This window comes from Stenella coeruleoalba (genome assembly GCF_951394435.1).
Source record: "Stenella coeruleoalba genome assembly, chromosome: 20".
In the NCBI taxonomy this organism is placed as follows: Eukaryota; Metazoa; Chordata; class Mammalia; order Artiodactyla; family Delphinidae; genus Stenella; species Stenella coeruleoalba.
This window is the reverse complement of record NC_137166.1, coordinates 49,939,101-49,960,910: the sequence shown is the minus strand read 5'-3', so window position 1 is coordinate 49,960,910 and position 21,810 is coordinate 49,939,101. Positions and strand designations below refer to the sequence as shown.

At 53.0% G+C, this 21,810-nt stretch overlaps 2 protein-coding genes across 2 annotated transcripts in view; both read left to right on the top strand.

Moving 5' to 3' along the window:
* The window catches only part of PRKD2 (protein kinase D2), a 30,182-nt gene extending 25,974 nt beyond the window's left edge, over positions 1-4,208 (top strand). Inside the window, exons 16-18 of the mRNA XM_079907349.1 lie at positions 1,761-2,028; positions 3,452-3,537; positions 3,872-4,208. Coding sequence (XP_079763475.1) covers positions 1,761-2,028; positions 3,452-3,537; positions 3,872-4,084 — 567 coding nt within the window. The 3' untranslated portion in view covers positions 4,085-4,208. The remainder of the gene's footprint in view (positions 1-1,760; positions 2,029-3,451; positions 3,538-3,871) is intronic.
* Positions 4,209-11,290: 7,082 nt separating this feature from the next.
* DACT3 (dishevelled binding antagonist of beta catenin 3) lies at positions 11,291-20,627 on the top strand. Its single transcript, XM_079908099.1, has 4 exons — positions 11,291-11,605; positions 16,988-17,084; positions 17,252-17,404; positions 18,389-20,627. Exons 1-4 carry the CDS (start codon positions 11,357-11,359, stop codon positions 19,774-19,776), a joined length of 1,887 nt encoding a protein of 628 aa, XP_079764225.1. The 5' UTR covers positions 11,291-11,356; the 3' UTR covers positions 19,777-20,627.
* Positions 20,628-21,810: the final 1,183 nt, after the last annotated feature.

Here is a 21,810-nt window from a genome sequence, read left to right as displayed (position 1 = left end):
CAGTGGAAGTGCGGATTCTTAACCACTGGACTGCCAGGGAAGTCCCTAGGATCCCTTTTTAAATATAAATTAATTAAAATTAAATAGAAAGTAGTTCCTCAGTTGCACTTGCCACATTCATGTGCTCAGCAGCCACATGTGGCCAGTGGCCACCATATTGGACAGCAAAGATCATAGAGGGAAGAGCAAATGTTGATCAATTTGTCCCAGAAATGTAATTATATCTGTGATGAGTTCCGTGACACAGTTCTATGAGCTCACGTAACTGTATAGCCCAGTGGAGAGTCAGAGAAAACCTATCTGAAGAAGGAGTAGTTTTCTGGGGGGACAAGTGTTCTAGGCAGCCGGAACAGCCTGTGCAAAGGCCCTGTGGTGGAAAGATCTGTACTTTTGTTTTTTTAACAGCTTTATTGAGATATAATGCATATACTATACAATTCACCGATTTAAAGTATACAATTCAGTGGCTTTTAATGTATTCAGAGTTGTGCAACCATCACCACGATCAATTTTGGAATATTTTCACCACCACAAAAGAAACCTCATACCTCTTAGCCAACATCCTCCAGTCCCATCATCCCCCCAACCCACAACCACCGATCTGCTTTCCATGGATTTGTCTGTTCTGAGCATTGCATATAAATGGAATTAAATATATGGAATATACAATAATATAATATGTGGTCTTTGTGACTGGCTTCTTTCACTTAGTTAATGTTTTCAGGGTTCATTTAGGTTGTAGCATGTGTCAGCACTTCACTTCTTTTTATGGCCATATAATATTCCATTGTAAGATAGGTAGAAAAGCGTGGATCTTAGAAAAGGAAAAGATTATAAGGCCTGTCAGAAGGGCAAAGGATCTTAGGAAAGGGTGGTTTGGTTGTCACACTGAGATTTGGGTCAGGGGTTGGGGTGTGGCTGTTTTTGAAGGCAACAGAGGCTCAGGGCAATAGTCAGCCAGAGAAGGGTTTTGTGTAGGGGAGGGACAGTATGTGAATAGAGGTAGCAGCTGCCCGTGGACTGGTAAGCAGCAGACAGGACCTTGAACCCAGATATTGCTGGCTCTAAAGCCTGTCCATGACCCTAGACTGCCCCCAACAAGGGCAAGGTAAGTTCTCACCTGTTACCGTCTGGATACCATCGTCAGCGATTTACATGTTCGGTCCCATTTAATCCCCAGGGAAGCCTGAGCGGCAGCTGCTGTTAACATTCTCAACCCAGAAGACAAAACCCGTGCTGGGAGAAGTTAGGCCCCTCCGCTGAGGTCACCGAGGCTCGCTCTATGCCTGCCGCTGCTCCTAACATCTTCCATATATTTCAGTTCATACACGCTACCCTTTAAGTAGGAACTGTTAGCATCTCCACTGTGCAAAAGAGGAAGCAGAGGCACGAGGAGGTTGAGACCTGCTCGATGTGACAGAGGCCAAGTGGCAGGGAGCCCTTATGGACCCCTCACTGCACGCCGGGCATTTATTGTCCTGTGAGTTTTAGATGGATCAACTCAGGGAATCCTCACGGCCGCCATCTGATACAGGCGTTGGTACGCTCCCCCTCGTCCTCCTCCTCCTCGTACAGATGAGGAAACTGAGGCACAGAGAGAGGAAGTCACTTGCCCAGGGTCACCCAGCTAGTGAACAGAGGAAGCTGGATTCGAACCAGCGTTCGAGTTTGTCTGGAATACCGCGGTGGGGTACACTTGCGGAGGGGCGGGAAGCACGACCTCCACACACCCTCAGACCCTCTACCCTTCGCCTCCGCAGGTGAAGCTGTGTGACTTCGGCTTCGCGCGTATCATCGGCGAGAAGTCGTTCCGGCGCTCGGTGGTGGGCACGCCGGCCTACCTGGCGCCCGAGGTGCTGCTCAACCAGGGCTACAACCGCTCGCTGGACATGTGGTCAGTGGGCGTGATCATGTACGTCAGCCTCAGTGGCACGTTTCCCTTCAACGAGGACGAGGACATCAAAGACCAGATTCAGAACGCTGCCTTCATGTACCCAGCCTGCCCTTGGAGCTGCATCTCCGCGGGAGGTGTGGGACTCACCTGACCCCTGGGCCGAGGCGAGGGCCGAGGCCCCCTGGTGGGGGCATGGTGGGAAGAATGGGCGGGGCCGCAGGAGGGTTGGGCCCTAAAAAACAGCCTGGTGTCATGAGGGTGGAGCCTAGTGATGGGGCAAGGGCATGGGGAGGGCCGTCTTTTAAACAGGGAGGCACCAGGACCTGGGACGTTGGGCTAGGGACTCAAGAGGGTGTATGGAACCAGGGTCCCTAGACTCAGGCCTAGACTAGGTCATGTGATCTGGAAAGGAAGTGTCCTAGCAGCGCTAAGACAGACCCTTGCTGCCTTGGGGGCTAAGACTTGGCTTGTCTAGGGTGGGACCAGGAGAGGGACTAGACCTGAGAAAGCCAATGGGCTGGGGTGGCCAAGAGAGGGAACAGATCCTCCCAAGGCACTGGCTGGGGCCTGGAGTCTTTGGGGTTATGACCCCAAAAGGGTTAGTCCTGCAGAAGCGGTGGGACCATGGGGCAAGGTTAAGAAACACGGGCTTGGCTAATTTGCCGGCTATTGGGTCTGTGACTGGGATGGAGATGGGCCTGGGGCCATGGTGTTGGATCCAGTGATGGAGGGAGCTGGTTTAGGGGCATGGCTAGAGGAGGGGCAGGGCCATGGAGGATTTCTGAAGCTGTCCAGGAGAAGGACTGACCGGCCCTGAGACCAAAGTCACACCTGGAACCTGGGAGCAGGTGGAGGTCAGAGAAGCATATGGTGGCAGGGGTTGGGGGCCAGGATGGAGGCAGATCTTGGGATCTCTGCATATAGGGGCTGTGGCGTTGTGACCTGGTAGTGTGATGCGCCTTGCCGACTTCAAGATGGGCCTGGGAAAATTAAGTCCTGAGGCCGTGGCTCTGGGGCAAAGCCAAGTATGAGGGTGAGCTAAGGGCAGGGCTAAGATACTGGGGTGCATCAAGAAGCCTTAGATAAGTTAGAACAAGGGGCAGGTCCTGAAGCCAGAAGCTCAGGAGGACAGGAAGTGTGGGAGGGAGGTTAGTTAAGACAATCATTTGGGAGCTCCCTGCTGGTCTAGAGGTTAGGACTCCGCGCTTTCACTGCTGTGGCCCAGGCTCAATCCCTGGTCGGGGAACTGAGATCCTGCAAGCCAAGATCCTGTATGTACTTGTGTATGACAAAACTTATGAAGGTGATATAGGAATGGGGAAACTGAGGTAGAGACTTGGAGAAGAGATGGAGGATCTAGTGTGTGCCTCGTGAGGGGTGGGGGTAAATGTGTAATTTAACGAGGAAATGGGTGGATGAGTGATTAGTGCAGGTGACGCTTTCATGTCAGTGAAGAAGGAAGGCCTGGATGGCAGGCTAGTAGGCTGGGATTCCTGTTGGAGGAGGGACGGCCCCACACCCCGCAGGGCTTGAGCCGTCTCTCTCCTTCCGGTGCAGCCATCGACCTCATCAACAACCTACTGCAGGTGAAGATGCGCAAGCGCTACAGCGTGGACAAGTCTCTCAGCCACCCCTGGTTACAGGTGATGCAGGGGCGGGGCTGAGAGCGAAGTGGGAGGGGCTGGCCCATTGGCTGGGTTAGAGGAAGGGGTGGAGCCATATCTCTTACTGGCTGCTAAGGTAGTGAAGGAGGTAGGTACATTTTTCATGGACGTGGAACGTGGCTGAGCCTCCCATTGGCTGGGCTGTAGAAGGGGGTGGAGCTAATTGGCTGGGCAGGTTGTGAAGGGTGTGCCTTCACCTTCCCTCGTACCCGGCTTCTCACTGGCAGGGCAGATCATATGGGGGCGAAGCTCTGGCCGCTATTGCCTGCCCTTGGTGCAGCGCCCAAACTAACCCCTGTTCTCCTCCGCCCAGGAGTACCAGACGTGGCTGGACCTCCGAGAGCTGGAGGGGAAGATGGGCGAACGGTACATTACGCACGAGAGTGATGATGCGCGCTGGGAGCAGTTCGTGGCAGAGCACCCGCTGCCCGGGTCGGGGCTGCCAGCCGACGGAGAGCTCGGCGGGAGCCTCCCACCCCGGGACCACGAGATGCAGGGGCTGGCCGAGCGCATCAGTGTCCTCTGAGGCCTCGTGCTCACGCCCTGGCTGCCTCGTGATGCGCTCCTCCTGTCTTCGGAGAGGGGCCCTCCACGCCCTCCCAGCGATGAACTGTTCTAGGGGAAGCAGCTTCCTGCCCAAACTGGACACACCCCGGGGGAGGGGCAAGGCGGGGCTGGGGGCAGGGGCCGGGGTTATTTACAAAGCTAATTCCCCAGCAATTAAAACGGACTCATCCCTGGCCCAATGGCCTTGATCTTTTGGCCACACCGCACTCTCCTATCATTAGTTTGTTGTTCACCCAGATGGAGTTCACCTGGAAAGAAGATGGGATGGAGGAGGGATGGGGAGGAGCACTGAAGGGAGAGGAGTTTTGGAAGGAGAACTAACTGGGGTAAAAAATATACAGAGGGGGCTTCCCTGGTGGCGCAGTGGTTGAGACTCCGCCTGCCAATGCAGGGGTCAGGGGTTCCAGCCCTGGTCCGGGAAGATCCCACAGGCTGCGGAGCAACTAAGCCCGTGCACCACAACTACTGAGCCTGCGCTCTAGAGCCCGCGCGAGCCACAACTACTGAGCCCACGTGCTACAACTACTGAAGCCCGCGCACCTAGAGCCCATGATCTGCAACAAGAGAAGCCACAGCAATGAGAAGCCCGCGTGCCTCAACGAAGAGTAGTCCCGGCTCGCCGCAACTAGAGAAAGCCCGCACACAGCAACAAAGACCCAACGCAGGCAAAAATAAATTAATTAATTAAAAAAATATATATATATATACAGAGGGAGCACTGCCAGGAGGGAGGACTAGAGGGGAACAGTGTGGAGGAGCATAGGAGAGGGAAGAGTAATGGAGGAGAGATGGAAGGAATGTGATCGGAGGGGGGAAGGATTTATAGAAAAGCAAGTAATCTCATGGCTTAACGGTTTAATTTTTTATTTGGTCTTATTGCTACTAATCACAACTATTAATAACAATGCAGTTAGCACAAGTCTGGCCCACGGTAGAAAGCTGATGCACAACAGCTGGTGTTTTCTCTTAAATTGATGCGATGACTTGTCTACACACTGAATGTGCCCACTCGTCGGTTCCTCCATTTCTCACACCATGCTGGATGATGCTGGGGACACGGTGGTAACTGAGCCCAGGTCCTGCCTTCAGGGGGGTTCACCATCCCGTGGGGGAGACAGACCCATTCCCTGTGAGTGATGACCCAGAGTGGGGAGGGCTGGAATGGGAGAGCCCAAGAGGGCGGGGCAGCCTAGAGGGAGCCTGGGGGTCTGGGGGCAGCTCTTCTGAGCTGACTTTTTTTTTTTTTAATATTTGGCTGCACCAGGTGTTAGTTGCGTTATGCGCGATCTTCATTGCGGTATGCGGATCTTCAGTTGCGGCATGCGGGATCTAGTTCCCTGACCAAGGATCGAACCTGTGCCCCCTGCATTGGGAGCGTGGAGTCTTAACCACTGGGCCACCAGCGAAGTCCCTGAGCTGACTTCTTAAGGTTCACCTTGGCCCTGAGGTTGTAGACAGAGTGAACCTCTCTCTCTTCCTTTGACCCCTGCCCTTCAGCTCCCTAGCTCCCCGTTGTTCACTCAGATTGTTGGCCCTACAGCTGAAGGCAAGCAATCAGAGCATGCGCTTAGACAAGTTCTCTTTACACCTTGGTCACGCTTGGAGTTACACGCCATAGTTAGAGCTTTTCCCGAGCCCCATAAAAACAGGGTGGTATTTAGCAGCCAATTTAGGCTAGTACCCAGAGCTTACGCTCCAAGTCTTTCCAATTTATATCCATTAGTCCATCTGCTGGTCGGTTCCGGAGTTGCACCTCTTTAGTTTGAAAAAGCTAAATGAACTTCAGTCAATGAGGATCTCCAAACGAGCCAGAACACCTCCGAGCCAGAATCCAAGCCAGTACTATGGGGGAATAAATGTCTCTTAGACTCCATCCTGAATGCTTCTCCTCAAACTGACTGGTCTAAAATCCAGGAGTGGAGACAACAGAGACCCAAATCCATCTGCCATGATACAGCCAGTCCAGGAAATGTATGGAAAGGCCTGGTCCTTGACAGTCACACCGCTTCTATCGTGGCCACGGGTTTTGTCAACATTCTGAGACCAAAAATTAGAGACATGATGAAAAACACCATGTTAGCTGGAGAAATGCCTTGATTCCAGAACTCCAAGAGAGCCCAACATGAGAATGCAGGGAAAAAAAAAAGTCACACAATCCAGTTTAAGACCCTGCTACTTAAACAACGGGAGAGGAAAAGAAAAAAAAGGTCCATCCTATCAAGGCCATCACAAAACACTAAAGCAAATCTTGACAGAGACAGCTATAGGTACTCTAAAGAAAAGGGACGTTGGATTTGAGACTGTCCAGCTTTAAAATACAAAACGGAATTGGATTCAGTCTCCTCAGGGACTCCCAGCAGATTTTTTCCTCTGTGTCCATAAACACCCTTCAACCCACAGAGGGCAATGACCATTCTCATTAATGGACGCGCTAGCCCCGGCTTTGTGGATACAGGGGCCACCCCACCCCCTTAAGTATCTCATAGTCCCCCCCACCCCTTACCCTCCCTTGGTGCCCAGCAATGATTTTTAAATTGATTTATTTGATTTATTTATTCATGGCTGCGTTGGGTCTTCTTTGCTTCTTAGTGGCTTGCTTCTTGCGGGCTACTCTCCGTTGCAGTGCGTGGGCTTCTCACTGCAGTGGCTTCTCTTGTCGCGGAGCACGGGCTCTAGGTGCGTGGGCTTCAGTAGTTGTGGCGCATGGGCTTAACTGCTTCGCGGCATGTGGGATCTTCCCAGACCAGGGCTCGAACCCGTGTTCCCTGCATTGGCAGGCAGATGCTTAACCACTGCGCCACCAGAGAAGCCCCCTGCCCCACCAGAGAAGCCCCCTGCCCAGCAATGATTGCCATGAGATGCCACAATTTGCCACACCGTGTCTAAGCCACTCTCCGTCCGTCTTGTTAGGCCCCTTACTACCCAGCACAGTTTCTTACTCAGATTATTCCAATAAGTCTTTCAGGAAGGGATATTTTATCATTTGGGAACATTAACATTTCATGTTCACAAGAGAGCCTATTTTTCCCAGTCCCTGACTGCCACTGTCCATCTTAGATCACTAATCTCCCTCACCCCCCAGAAAAAAACCCATCAACCTCTCCCTGAGGCCCACAGAGTCAAGATATGCTGACCCCAACCCGTGATTCTCTTTGGGCCTCCAACTCAGCAAACATAGGATGCATCTCAGAGGCTGAGCCTGTTAAAGTGGAAATAGATCTTTTTCATGTCCCTCCTGAAACCACCTTCACATGCTCTGACACACTCAATCCATCATTCAAGGCCTCCTCATACCCACCTCCAGCCCCTGCAACACTCCCATCTTGACTGTCAAGAACCCCAATGTTGGAAATTCCCTCGCGGTCCAGTGGTTAGGACTCTGCGTTTTTACTGCCGAGGGCCTGGTTTCAATCCCTGGTCAGGGAACCAAGAAGAACCCCAATGTTTCCACTGGGATACTGGCTAGTCCAAGACCTCTAGGCTATAAATAAAATAGTCAAAGCTTGGTTCCCGAGAGCTCCCGATCCATACACCTTCCTGGCCAGCCTCTATTCCTTCCAACACCCCCCAATTCACAGTCTCTCTTTGTTTTCACCTGGGAACATCAACAATATACACGGACAGGTAGGTCTCAAGGACTCACTGAAGTTCCTACTTACTTTTCTCAGACGCTGAGTATAAATTTGAAGGATTTGGTTTTCCCTTGCAGTTCCTCTCTAATCCAAAACGTGGATCATCTTCTCGTCTGTTCTGTTCATTTCAACAGCTCACTCACTGCCACTCAATATCTACCCCGTGCCCTTGCCCATAGGGACGCAAGATATCTGGGGACAAATTACAACTATGTAAGCCACAAGTATACTATTTAGTACATGTCCTTGCACCTGAAGGTAAGACCTTATCCACAGAACGCATTTATCCCATCATTAATTTCATCTTCACCCAAGACTGAAAATGCAACTCCAGTGGTTTCTGGGTCTGTTACGGGTTGAATTGTGTCCCCCCAAATATATGTGAAAGCCTTATCCCCCAGTATCTGAGAATGTGACCTGATTTGGAAAATAGGATCGTTGCAGATGGATTGAGCATTGTCCCACATACTCCCTTCCAAGACCCCTCCCAACTCAGTGCTCGATTGTTACAGGAAGTTCTCCCTGCCTGCACCATCTATGAATCAGGATTCATGTCCTCCTTTTTATTCAATACAACTTCCCTAATGGCCCCTTCACGGGACTCAGTTTCTGTAATCACTGAACTTTAAATTATGCCATAAAACCATAATGGCAGGAACCACCTCCTCATTGAACTCACCTGGGTTTTCCAGCTATCACAATATTACTAATCCCGAGTCAACTGATGTCACTGACAATGTCTCTTGGTGTCAGTGGCATCGCGCCTCTTGTGACTCATCTCATGGTCCCAGTCCTGTCCCTGCACCTTCTCCTTGGTTTTCCACCTTTAATCGACATTTGTTTTCTGACCACTCAAATAAATAAGGCAATTATTTCCACGAGTCTTGGATTGCCCCCCAGTGATTCATAATTTACTCGTGGCGACTTCGCAGCCCTTATCAGCGTTTCAATTTCCCTTCATTCTGTCAATACCTCAGAATTCATTCTTTCTCCTGTCAAACACCCAACTCCTCACAAACGTGAGAGATCCGCCAAATCCTGTGGAGGCTGAAATCATGCAGATCCAGGATGTCTGTAATCTCCTTTTTCATCAGGACCCAAAGAAACCTTGGGATAAGAAACCAAATGCTTGGGAGTAAACTCCAAGGATTTCATCTGGCCTCTGACCATGTTTGGACAACTCTTCAGGGGTTTCCAGGGCAGGGACTTGTGTGCTGCGGTTGGAAGTAACCCCAGGAACTTCCTGGAACCAGGAAGTTCCAGGTTCATCCCCAGGAACTCTGCAGACATCATCGTCATCAACATGAAAAGGCCAACCAGGAAATCCACAAAATTGCTACCGCTGTTCTGACTCCACCAACCAAGGATCTCTCTTCCCCTCCTTCTTGGAACCCTCTTAAATGGCTGCCCTCTGGTCCCAAATCTTGGTTTTACTCCCTTATTCAACCATGAATAATTCTCTTTTTATTTGTCTTCCTAGGAATACCCATCTTCAAATGGCCAGAACCCCTAAGTCAGCTCCAGATCCAACATTTTACACAGCAAATGGTTCAACTGGTCTTGCACAAACAGCAGAGATGAAGACCAATCCTGACATCACCCCAGATCCTTACTACTAAGAAAATCTTGTTTGAGAGAGAGTTTTCCATCTCCCCTTTCATCAGCCTGATCATCTCCCCATTGTTGGTAAATTTAGGTAATGTAAGGACAGTCTACATCTGTCTTAAACAAGAGGCAGGGGGGACTTCCCTGGTGGTCCAGTGGGTAAGACTCCATGCTCCCGATGCAGGGGGCCCGGGTTCGATCCCTGGCCAAGGAACTAGATCCCGCATGCATGCCACGACTAAGATCCCGCGTGCGGCAACTAAGACCCAGCGCAGCCAAAATAAGTAAGTAAATAATAATAATAATAAAACAAGAGGGGGATTAAATAAAGTTTATCTCTACTAAAACCCAGACTCATTTTTTCTCCTTGGGACTCACTAGATTATTTTTAACTTATTTATCAGGCCCTTCTGTGGCTCTTTATACATGGAAGGCACTACTCCAAGCACTTGACAAACATCTCCCTTAATCCTCATAACAACTCTATGAGGTAGACAGTGTTACAACTCCGATTATACAGCTAAGGAAATTGAGGCACAGAGAGGTTAAGCATGTTTCCCAAGGTCACACAGCTAGAAAGTGGCAGAGCTAGGGCTCACCCTAGGCAGTCTGGTTCTGGAGTCTTTGCTCTCAGTCACCAACATTGTCTCTCCAGTTCAGGACCGGAAGGTAACCTGGGATCATAAAAGAGGGAGAGTCTTACATGATCTTCTGGGCCCTGGCTTTTAGGGAGTGAAGGTCTGTCTGAGAAATGGGTATGAATTTTGAAGCTAAATCTTGAAGGTTGTAGGGACGCACACTCGGTGTAGTGACACTGGCTGGCCGCCTGAGGGGGCGCCAGCCCCGCTCGCGGAGCCAGGGGAGGGAGGAGGGAACCTTGGAAACGAACGTCAGGCTCAGACTTATGAACCACAGAACGTTGAGAACAGAGCATCTTAGAAGGCTGAGAACAAAGCCTCTTAGAACGTAGAACAAAGGCCCCTGGAATCGTAGAATGGTGAGCGCAAAGCCTCACAGCATCTGGGAGACAAAAGACGCTTAGATTCTGTTAGGGTGGAATCATAGAATCTTACAGCCAGGGTCTTATAATTCCAGAATTTGGGACATGACCGATCTTAAACTCTTAGACGTAAGACTGGCTACCGAATTTGAAAGGCTCAGTGCAAAATGAAAATGCGAGGCCCGTTTTCAAAAAAATAAGAATTTCAAGACAGTAACAGCAGAATATTAAACCAAGCTCGGGGCCCTTCTAAGCCGGTCGTATGCTCGTGAAGCCGGTCTCGCTCAGAAGCACAATTTTATGGGAGGATTACCAATTTTTAGTGGTTTGGCCCTCTACTTTTACAGCTGAATGTCTGGGAAGGCTTCCTGGAAGAGCAGGCAAAATCAGCACTCGACTCTCAAACCCTTTCCGACCCCCCGCTTAGCCTCAGAAGCTGAAGGTTACGAGGGGTGGGGGGAGAGAAGCAGCTGCCAAAATGTCACGGGGACAGATTCTCTATTTATAGATCACCCCTGCCCCTCTCGCGGGACAGTCCAATGGTAGCCAGACCTCTCCTGCAAGGGGGCGGAACCAGCTGCAGGGGAGACAAGGACCAATGACATCGGGGCAAGGGGCAGACTTGTTTCATTGTGACGCGTGGGGGCATGGCCACGGCCCAAAGGGAGGTGAGAAGGGGGGCGTGGCGAAGAGGCCAGTAAGCAGAGCGAGTAGGCAGCTGCGAGCATGCGTCGCGTTGGGGGGCGCGGGTGCACAGCAGAGCATCTTCGTAAGGAAGGGTACCAGCCAATAAGCGATGGTTGCTCTGTCGCCGGGGGCGTGGCCATGCAGATAAGGCGCGGGTGGGCGGCCCAATGGGCGGGCGCCTATGCAGATGAGACGGTGACAGCCGGGCCAGCGGGCGGGCGGGCAGGCGGGCTCTTGGGGCGGGGAGGTGGGACCGGGAGAGGGGTGGCCGCGGGGCCCGGCCGGGCTGGGGCGGGGGGCCGCAGCCATGATCCGGGCCTTCTCCTTCCCGGTGAGCCCCGAGAGGGGTCGGCTGCGGGGCTGGCTGGAGGGCAGCCTGGCCGGGCTCTGCGAGTTACACTGGCTCCGGGAGAGGCAGGAGTACCGCGTGCAGCAGGCGCTGCGGCTGGCCCAGCCCGGAATGGGGGGCGCCGAGGCCGAGGACGAGGAGGACGCCGACGAGGACGAAGATGCGGCGGCGGCGCGCCGGGCCGCAGCGGCCCTGGAAGAGCAGCTGGTGAGGGGCCGCCTGTCCGTCCGTCCCTCTGCCCCCGTCTGTGTCTGTCTGTCCGCCTGTCTCGGCTGGATGCTCAGACACCCGTCCGGGTGGGGGAGGGAGGAGGGGGAAAGGAGAGGGGGGTGGGGCTGGGGGGTCGGGGCGGCGGGCGGGATCAGGCCTCCCCGCCCCCAAACTGGGGAAGGGGGCTGCATTGCCTCCGCCGGACCCTCAGGCCCATTCCCTACACCCCTTCCCCAAAGAAAATCCATCTGGGCACCAAGTATGTGTCAAGCCCAGGCTGAGTATTTGGCGAGCGTTGTCTTCTTGCAGCTTGGGGGGCAGGGGGTGATAGTTCCCACTTCACAGAGAAAAAAACCCTGAGTCTCAGAGAAGGCAAACGACTCACCCAAGGTCACACGGCAGGATCCAAACATGCCTCTCTCCCGGCCTCCATACCGGGCCCCGACTTCCCTAAGTCCTGGTGTGCTTGGAGATCTCCGGAGGGGGCGGGGAGGGGGGGAGGGGATCCTCGGGCCTCCTGAGGGAGGGATTGCTGCTGAGAGGAAGTTCACAGTCCCTTAGGATCCCACGGTGATCTTGACCCTCTGTGACACTTTCCCTCCTTTCCTACCTGGCCACAGCCCTGGTTAAGCCAAGAGGCGGTAGATTGAGGCAGCATGGGTGTCTGACTTCTAGATTCCCTGGGTGCTCTGATAGTGGAAGATGAGCCAGAGTTCTCCAGAATTACTTAAGGAGCATCACCCCTCTTTCCGTCTCTATGCCATTTCTTAATTCTCCTGACCTCTTCCTGTGTTTCTTGCACTCTTTTCCCAACTGCCCCATCTCTGTGACTTTGTGTCTCTTTCTCCGTCTTTCTCAATCCTCTGTCTCTCTATCTCTGTCTCCCTGGCCTTCCCTTCTCGCATTTCTGCACCTCTCTCTCTTCCTGCCCCACATCCTTGTCCCTCTCTCTCTTCCCCTCCCCCCAGCCCGCCAGGCCCCAGACCCGGGCTTCACTTGCTGATCCCATCCCCAAGCCTGTGTGTGGTCAGAGCTTCCCGTTTGGGGAAACCTGAGCCGAGGTAGTGGGGGGAGGGGGCTCTCCCTGCTACTGACCTCGACTGCCCCCTCCCCAGATGGAGAATGGGGAGGAATACTGAAGCCAGACTCTGGGGCTGCAAGCCCAGTCCCTCCCCCCCCAGCCCCCCCCACCCCCGGTGGGGAGAGGGACCCTGCACATTCTTCTCTGGAAACAGAAACAGCTGTGGGAGGCCTCACCCCCTCCCAAAGTTAGAGACGCGTTGTAGGGGCCTTCAGCAGCTCACCCCACCCTGAGCTGGCTGGGCTTGGGAAGGCACCTCCCACCCCTCCAAGGAAAGGGAGAAGGCATGCGGATGGGCCAGCTGTGTCCTGCCTCCCTGTCCCTCATCCTCTGCCTCTCTCTGCCTCAGTCTCCCCCTTCTCTGCCCCTCTGTCTACCCCCAGCCCTCAGTATCTCTCCCACGAAGTGGTAGTGGAGGGGCCTCTTCCCCCCACAATCTCCAGGCAAAGCTCCGTCCCAGCGTCAGGGAGGAGGCGGTGGCAGGCAACGGGAAGGAGACAGCGCCACTGAGGGAGGAGCAGAGAAGCGCTAAATATAAACTCCTCTGGTGTTGGGGGTTCCTGGGTCCTTCCAAAGAGGGGGTGGGAGCCTCTTCTGGTCCCTGAGTCTCTGTTTTATGAAGCTTACCCCTCCCACTCCTCCACCCCCCTCCCAGGAATACACTCCCTTTGAAGCAAGAAAGATGGAAGCCAGAGTTGGTTCGTTTCTAATAGGAATGATGGGGATGAAGGGAAAGATTAGGGGTATCTCAGAGAAAAGAGGCAAGAATCCTGAATGGGGGCAGGAGTTCTGTTCTCTCCCACCAAGGAAAATGGTCCCCTTCCAGCAAGAAGGATTAAAGTTAGACTTGCAGAAGGACTTCCTAACAGAGATAAAGGGAATTGGACACAGATTGGGGGCATGTGAGTGGGGGCAGCCAAGGTCTGGGAAAGTTTGGGCAAAGGGGTCTCCAGGGGTCCGAACCACATTCATGTTAAACCTGCCTGAGCTGGAGAGCCTCAGGCCCACTTGCTGAAGGGCTTGCAAAAAAAGGGTGAGGGGCATTGTGGGTAGGCAGGGAGCCAGATTCAGGCCAAGGACCTTCTGGTCTTTTAAAGATTTGTCCCTTTGCAGCTGGAAGAAATGAGGTCAGACTTACAAATGGGGTGGGGTGTGTAGACTACGGGGGTGCTGGGGGGTCCAGGCACAGGGGAAGAGGAGGCCTCTGCTGTTTATCTTCCAAACTCCTACTCTTCCCTGCAGTGGAAGAACTGAAATTAGACCTGCAGAACTTACCGGAAAAAATATATATATTTTTTCTCTTATTTCTAACTACACAAGTAAAACGTGATTTTATATTTTCCTTGTTAGAAATTCATAGCTTTCATGTAATAATAAAATCCAGCATTTATTAAGTGCCTAAAAGGAACTGCTGTTTAAACTCATTTAATCCTCACAACAACCTCATAGGAGAGGGAGTCGAATGATGCCCATGTTACAGATGAGGAAACTAAGGCCCAGAGAGGTGAAGTAACCTGCTTAAGGTCACACAGCTGGGAAGTGGCAGAGCTGAATTTGAACCCTGGCAATCTGGCTCCCAGCCATGCCTCCATAAACACTTCATCCTACCATCCAGTCCCCTCATCCCTCCCTTGACCCCGTAAATGCACCCTCTCCCCTGTGATCACCACCAGTGTCACCCTGGTGTGAGTTCTGCATCTATGCGCAGAAACAGCTTACACACCACGATACGTAGAGTTCGCTTTGCTTTTTTTCAAATTCCAGTTTCTTGGGTGAGGTGTCAGACACTATGGACAGTGGTTCTCAAAGTGTGACCCGCTGGACCACTAGCAGCGTCACTGGGGAACTTGTTCAAAATGCAAATTCTCAGGCTTCTGCCTGGAATCAGAAGCTCTGTAGGTCAGACCCAGTAATTTAGGTTTTAACACGACCCCCCGGTAGTTCTGACTCACCCTTATACTATACATTCTGCATTTTTCTTTTTCCACTCCATGATAGGTCTTGGAGATGGTTCTATATAGAAATTGCCTCATTCCATTTTAACAGCTGTATAGTATTCTGTGGTATTCATTCATTCCTTCCCCAAATATTTCCTGAGCACCTACTTTGTGCCAAGAGCTGTTCTAGACACTGGGGCGGGTTGGGGGGGTGCGTGTGGAGGTGGGGGAAGGCACAGCAGTATACAAAACAGACAAAAATCTCTGCCCTCCTGGGGCTGGGGCTGACAATCTAGGGAGAAGGACAATAAACAAATAGCCTGATATGTCACTTTAAGTCAGGAGGTCATTACTGCTATGGTGGAAAAAAGGCAGGGCAACCCAGGTGCAGAATGATCAGGAGCTATTTTGGAAAGAGTGGTCAGAGAAGGGAGCATGTAACAATCTCAATGAAGCAAGGGAGAGAGCCAGGAGGGTATGCTGGGGAAACACATCCCACCGAGGTAGGAGCATGTGTGATATGTTCAGGGAACAGCGAGGAGGCCAGTGTGGCCCCAGCAGCGTGAGCAAGGGCATGATTAGTGGGGGACAGGTTATGGGGTATAGGGGAGGTCCTTGATGTTTTTTAGCCACCCCTGAGGCTGCACAATTCGGCTGCATTCCTGGCTTCTGCTCAAAGATGACACCACCCCGAGCATCTCTTTACACGCAGGGCAGGAGCCCAAAGTGGAACGATTTGTTGACTTTCCTCCCATAAACAAGCCCAGACGGGGGCTTCTGTTCTAGGGGGGAGGGGTGGGGACTGGGGCCCAGGAGAGCAGCCGAAGGAGTAGGAAGCTGCGGGGCGGGGGTGGGGGGGGGGGCGTTGTCTGCGGGGGAGCCGGCCAGTCTTTCTGCCCTAAATAGGCAAGGCTGGGCGTCTGCCCTCTCAGCCCCTCCTCCCTCCTTCCCTCCCTCCTGCCGCCTGCCGTCCAGACAAGCCGCTTTTGTCTGAGGGTCAACCGTCTGCCTGAGGCTGCCACCACCTCTGGCCTCACCCAGATCCGCGTGAGACTCTTCCTGGCTCTGGCCCTGTTTTCCAAAATAGGGTTAAGTCCTAGTGTCTTGGAGACCCCATCTGTGTTGCTTCAGCCCCTACCCCCACCGCGTCATAGTCACTCCCCTTTTAAAGGGTTTTCACCTTCATTTATCCACATCTGATAGGAAATGGTCTTTTCCTGCAGCAAGGATCCAGGGTAGACTCCATCGAAATTTCCCATGGGGATGTGGAGCTGCAGCAGACAATGGGGGCTTCTGGGTGGGAATGGAGCAAGGGCAGGAGGAGGATGTGGTCCCTGCTGGGGACAAAGGAACCCGCTGGGGTTCACCGCTGTAGTACAATACCACTAAGGCTAGATTCACAGAAGGACTTTCCAGTAGGCATGGGGGGGATTCTTTCTGAGAGGAGAAGCAAAGATTTATGAGTCATGGTCAGCCTGTGTCATCCAAATGAGGGAAAGACTCAGTCTGCAGCAGGGGACTTCCCTGGTGGTGCAGTGGTTAAGAATCCGCCTGCCAATGCAGGGGACACGGTGTTTGAGCCCTGGTCCAGGAAGATCCCACAAGCTGCGGAGCAACTAAGCCCTTGAGCCACAACTACTGAGCCTATGCTCTAGAGCTTACGTGCCACAACTGCTGAAGCCCGTGCGCCTAGACCCCATGCTCTGCAATGAGAAGACCCCACTCGCCACAACTAGAGAAAGCCCGCGCACAGCAACAAAGACCCAACTCAGCCAAAAATAAATAAATTTATTTTTAAAAAAATCTGCAGCAGGAAGGACTTAAGGAAGACTTGCAGAAGGACCTTCCATTGGTTATAAGAAGCAGTGGGGGAAGATAGGAGCATCTGAGAAAGGAGAGTCAAAGTCTGGGAGAAGGCAGACGAATGGATGGCTAAGAGATCTGCTAGGTCCTCAACACCAACTTTTAGCGGCGAACTGCCCTTACAGCAAGAAGACCTGAAGTTACACTCAAAGAGGGACATTCTAATAAAGTTAAGGGGCCATGAGCACCAGATAGAGGGAAGAGCTGATAGGGAGGGGACAAGGGATGGGGACTTCTGAAGACTTATCACTCACACTTAAGAGGGAACGAGGTGACTGCAGCATGAGGGACTAGAGTTAGACAGCCAGAGGACTTTCTAATGGGATGAAGGGACAGAGATCTTGAGGGGGATCCTGGAACTTGGGTACTCTTTTACCTTTTTGAAATCACAGCCTCCCTGTCAAAGTGAAACCCTGCCCATGAGCTCCTAGAATAGGGGACCAGTTGGCAGAGGGCTCGGGGGTACTTCTGACCATCTTGCTTTTCCCACCTCCTCAGGAAGCCTTGCCCGGGCTCATCTGGGACCTGGGCCAGCAGCTGGGAGACCTGAGCCTGGAGTCTGGGGGCCTGGAACAGGAGAGTGGGCGCAGCTCGGGTAAGCATGGCTAGAGGTAGTGGGGTCTGCCTGGGACACCCCACCCCACTGTCTCCTGTTTCTCAGGCTCCCCACTCTATGCCTCTTGATCTCCTCCTTTCCTCCCCACCCCTGGTTTCCCCTTTCAGGCCCCCCTGATTGTCTCTCCCCTTCTTTTTGGAATCCAGGCTTCTATGAGGACCCCAGCTCCACAGGAGGTCCGGACTCACCACCCTCGACCTTTTGTGGGGACAGTGGCTTCTCTGGATCTGGCTCCTATGGACGCCTGGGTCCCTCTGAACCCCGGGGCATCTATGCCAGCGAGAGGCCCAAGTCCCTAGGTAAGGTGGGTGGGGTTGGGCCCCCGAGAGCCAGGGAATGGACAATAAGAGGATGCTTTTAAACACAAGCGTCTGAGTCAGACCAACCTGGATTCGAATTCTGGCCGTGACAGTCCCTTTTTGTGTGATTTTGAGCATGTTGCTTCTTTCTGGCCCTCTGTTTCTCCATCTGTTAAAATGGGATTAATGACAGCACCTACTTCATAGGGAAGTTTTGACTATTCAGTGAGCCTCTGCCCTAAGACATTGAACTTGGCACATGGTAGCCATTAGGTAAACAAAAATTGCTGTTCATTTATTCAAGTAAGTTTCTGAGTCCCTACTATGTGCATTCCTAGCACATATCCTAGGGGTGAGGGATACAGCAGTAAAATCACTGTCTTCATGAAGCTGACATTCTAGTGGGAGAAATAGGTAATATACAAGCTAAATAAGTAAAATATCTGGGATATTAGATATTGACATGTACCATGAAAAGAAAATTAGGGAAGGGGACGACAGCGTGTCGCTTGGAGTTGGGGAGGGAACTCCAATTTTAGAAAATATGGCCGGAGAGGAGGTCACTGAGACTGTGGCATTTGAGTGGGGCCCTAAAGTAAGTGAGGGAGTGGGCCAAGCAGATACCCTGAGGGAGGAGTAGTTCAGGCAGCAGGAACAGCAAGTACAAAGGCCCTGAGGCTGGAGCGTGACTGGCCCCTTCATCCAGGCCAGTGTAGCTGAAAACCTATAAATGTAGAGGAGTTGGAGGTCAGAGACACGGATGCAGGACAGACCATTCAAGGTCTTATAGGCCACTGTGAAGATTTTGTTATCAACCTAGTGTGCGAGAAGGGGTGAGAGCAGGTTGTGTGTGTGTGTGTGTGTGTGTGTTTTGTTTTTAATGGGAGTGGGAGAGTAGGAGAGGCGGTGGGCAATTTGCCCCTCCTAGGCTCATTGGGAAAGGGCTTTGAGAGCCTCTCTTCCCTTTTTGCCTCCCTCCCCTAGGAGACGCCAGTCCCAGTGCACACGAGGCGGTGGGCGCCCGGGCAGCCGTGCCCCGGTCCTTCTCGGCGCCCTACCCGACGGCTGCGGTCCCGGAGGCCTGCTCCTCCGCGGAGCGACGAGCCCGCGCGGGGCCCTTCCTGACGCCCAGCCCCCTGCACGCCGTGGCGCTGCGCAGCCCGCGGCCGTGCAGCCGTCCTCCCCCGGACTCGCCAGACGCCGCGGGCTCCGGGCGGCCCCTGGACGGCTACATCTCGGCGCTCTTGCGCAGGCGCCGCCGCCGGGGGGCGGGCCAGCCCCGGACCAGTCCCGGGGGCGCGGACGGGGGCCCGCGGCGCCAGAACAGCGTGCGCCAGCGGCCGCCCGACGCGTCCCCGCCCCCCGGAGGCGCGCGGTCCGCGCCGGAGCCCCCGGTGGAGCGCGCGGTGGGCCGTCCCGCCAGCCCGGCCCCCTTGGGCCGCGGCTGGGCTTCGCCATGGGAGTCGGAGGCGGCCCCCGAGCCCGCCGCACCGCCCGCTGCCCCCGAGCCCCCCGACAGCCCGGCCGAGGGCCGCCTGGTGAAGGCACAGTACATCCCAGGCGCGCAGGCCGCCACCCGCGGCCTCCCCGGCCGCGCGGCGCGCCGCAAAGCGCCCCCACTAACCCGCGGCCGCAGCGTGGAGCAGTCCCCACCCCGGGAGCGTCCCCGGGCCGCGGGCCGCCGCGGACGCATGACCGAGGCTTCGGGCCGCCGGGGCTCGCCTAGGGCTCGCAAGGCCGCTCGCTCCCAGTCCGAGACCAGCCTTTTGGGCCGCGCCGCCGCGGTTCCTCCGGGCCCCCCCAAGTACCCTACAGCCGAAAGAGAAGAGCCTCGGCCGCCACGGCCCCGCCGTGGTCCAGCGCCCACTCTGGCGGCTCAGGCCGCGGGGTCCTGCCGCCGCTGGCGCTCCACGGCCGAGATCGACGCTGCCGATGGGCGCCGAGGCCGGCCCCGCGGTCCCGCCGCCCGAGGCCCGGGTCCTGGCCCATCCCCGTCAGCTCCTCAGCGCCGTTTGCTCTATGGCTGCGCGGGCAGCGACTCGGAGTGCTCGGCCGGGCGCCTGGGGCCCCTCGGACGCCGGGGCCCGACAGGCGGCGTCGGCGTCGGCTACGGGGAGAGTGAATCTAGCGCCAGCGAGGGAGAGTCGCCTGCCTTCAGCTCCGCATCCAGCGACTCCGATGGCAGCGGTGGCCTCGTGTGGCCGCAGCAGTTGGTGGCAGCCACCGCGGCCTCCGGGCCAGGGGCTGGTGCAGGTGTAGGGGCGCCCGCGGGCCCCGCCAAAGTCTTTGTGAAGATCAAGGCTTCCCACGCGCTCAAGAAGAAGATATTGCGTTTCCGTTCGGGTTCTCTCAAGGTCATGACTACAGTGTGAGTTTAGAGGTTTGCTTGGGCTCCCCCTTCATGGCCTCTGCACCATCACACCCCCAATCACTGACCCTTCTACACCTCCCTTCCAAAGACCACCATTTTCTCTGCTTCCAAAGACCCTTCCTCACTGCCCCATCCACTGCAGTCTTGGTTGAAAAGGCTCCCCCTCCACCACAGGGAGGAATGGGGGAGGAGCCCTGTTTGACCCAGTTCAGCTGCTGGCTCTGCAGCCCTTGGGCAAGAAAGTTCCCTTTCTGTGGGCCTCACTTTCTTCATCTGTACTATGGGTGTACTATGGTATGCAGCAGGGGTAATTCAGTTTGAATTTCCCCATTTTAGTTTAGACACTTAGTCCGTTTGTTCCCCTTCATTTCTCTCACTGAGCCTTCTTATTCCTCCTTTCCATGCCCAGATATGGCCCCCCTCATTCACAAAGTGCCCCCCTCCATGTCCCTGGACCCTTAGGATACCCCCTTAGCACCCTGGTCAGAGACTCTGTGTCTGACCCAGACGGTGCCTGCAGAGTGCCCTGGGAAGGGAAGGAGCACTGACTTTGGGGTTTTGAGGGTCAAGTAGGAGTTGGTAACACCTAGAAAGAAAGACTCTTTCACCTCCCTCCCCGGACAGATATGGAGGATTGGAGGGTAGAAGAGGGGAAGGAAGATGGCTTCTATCTCGTGGCACCCTCTGTGAGAGGGAGTGGGGGGAGTCCAGGATGACCCTCCGTTGTTCCGATCCAGTATTTTGTTTCTTTTTTTAAACTTACTGTATTTATTATGACGATGGTGACTCCCCAGTGCACAGGGGGGCCAGAATCTGTGTGTTTCTCTAACCTCTTTGTAAATAAATGCACAGTGTTACATACGTGGTGGTGGACTCTCCTTCTGTGGCTAAATGGGCTTTTCCTTTGGACTAATATTTATTGAGCAACTACGGTTTGCTCTGGGTATGTAGTGTCCAGAACCAGATGGCAGATCCCAGGGTAGGTCTCAATAGCATTTTCTTACCATTGAATATTTTACTTCAATGACTCTGACCTTTGGTTGAGTTTTGTTTGGTCATAAATATGGTTTCATAAAAATGGAAATAATAAAGAAATAAAAAACAAAAATTTTTTAAATGGAAATAATGTAGGTAAAGGGACAGCCCCAAACGCCTTCTCTCAGAAGTCATCATAATCAGTTTGATGTGCATCCTTGTATGTTTTCCTTTATGTGTTTGCATACATATATGAATCTTGTAGCTATATAAATATATGTAACTATATATATGCATATACATATAGTTATACTCTATATAGGTAAAACTATATACTTACATAAATTGAGCCATATGTATGCATTGTTTATCAATTTTTTTTGTTATCTGTGCCTGGAGATTTCTATATGGGAAGGATTTTAATTAATTGAATCTCTGAGGGTTTAGTACTATTTAGCTTTTCTATTTTATTTTATTTGTTTATGCTTTTCTATTTCTTCTTATGTCAGTTTTACTAAGTTGTATTCTAGGGGTTTGTTCATTTCATCTAAATTTAGATGACGTATTTTCCTATCACTGTAGTAGCTGCATACGATTCCATGGGGTTGGGGGTACCCATAATCTAACCCTGTTGTCAGCTCCTCAGTTCCTTTGCTATTTTGGACCTTACTGCAGTTATGTCCTTGTACATGCCTCTTTTTTACATATATATATTTCTGTAGGATCCACTCCTAGAAATAGACTGGCTTGGTCATTACAGTACCATCATTTAAAAATTTTTAATTGACTTGGTCACACTTCCTTCCACTGAGACTGCCCTCAGTTGACATTTCCAACAGCAACCCCTGAGATGCCCATTTTCCCACTCCTTCACCAAACAAGAGATGCTATTAATCATTTTCATTTTGCCAATCTGGGGGGGGGAGCGGAATGGTGTTCTGTTTTAATTAGCATGTCTCCCTACTTTCTTTTTTTTATATTTATTTATTCATTTATTTGGGCTGTGCTGTGTCTCAGTTGTAGAATGTTGACTTAGTTGTGGCCCGCGGGCTTCTTAGTT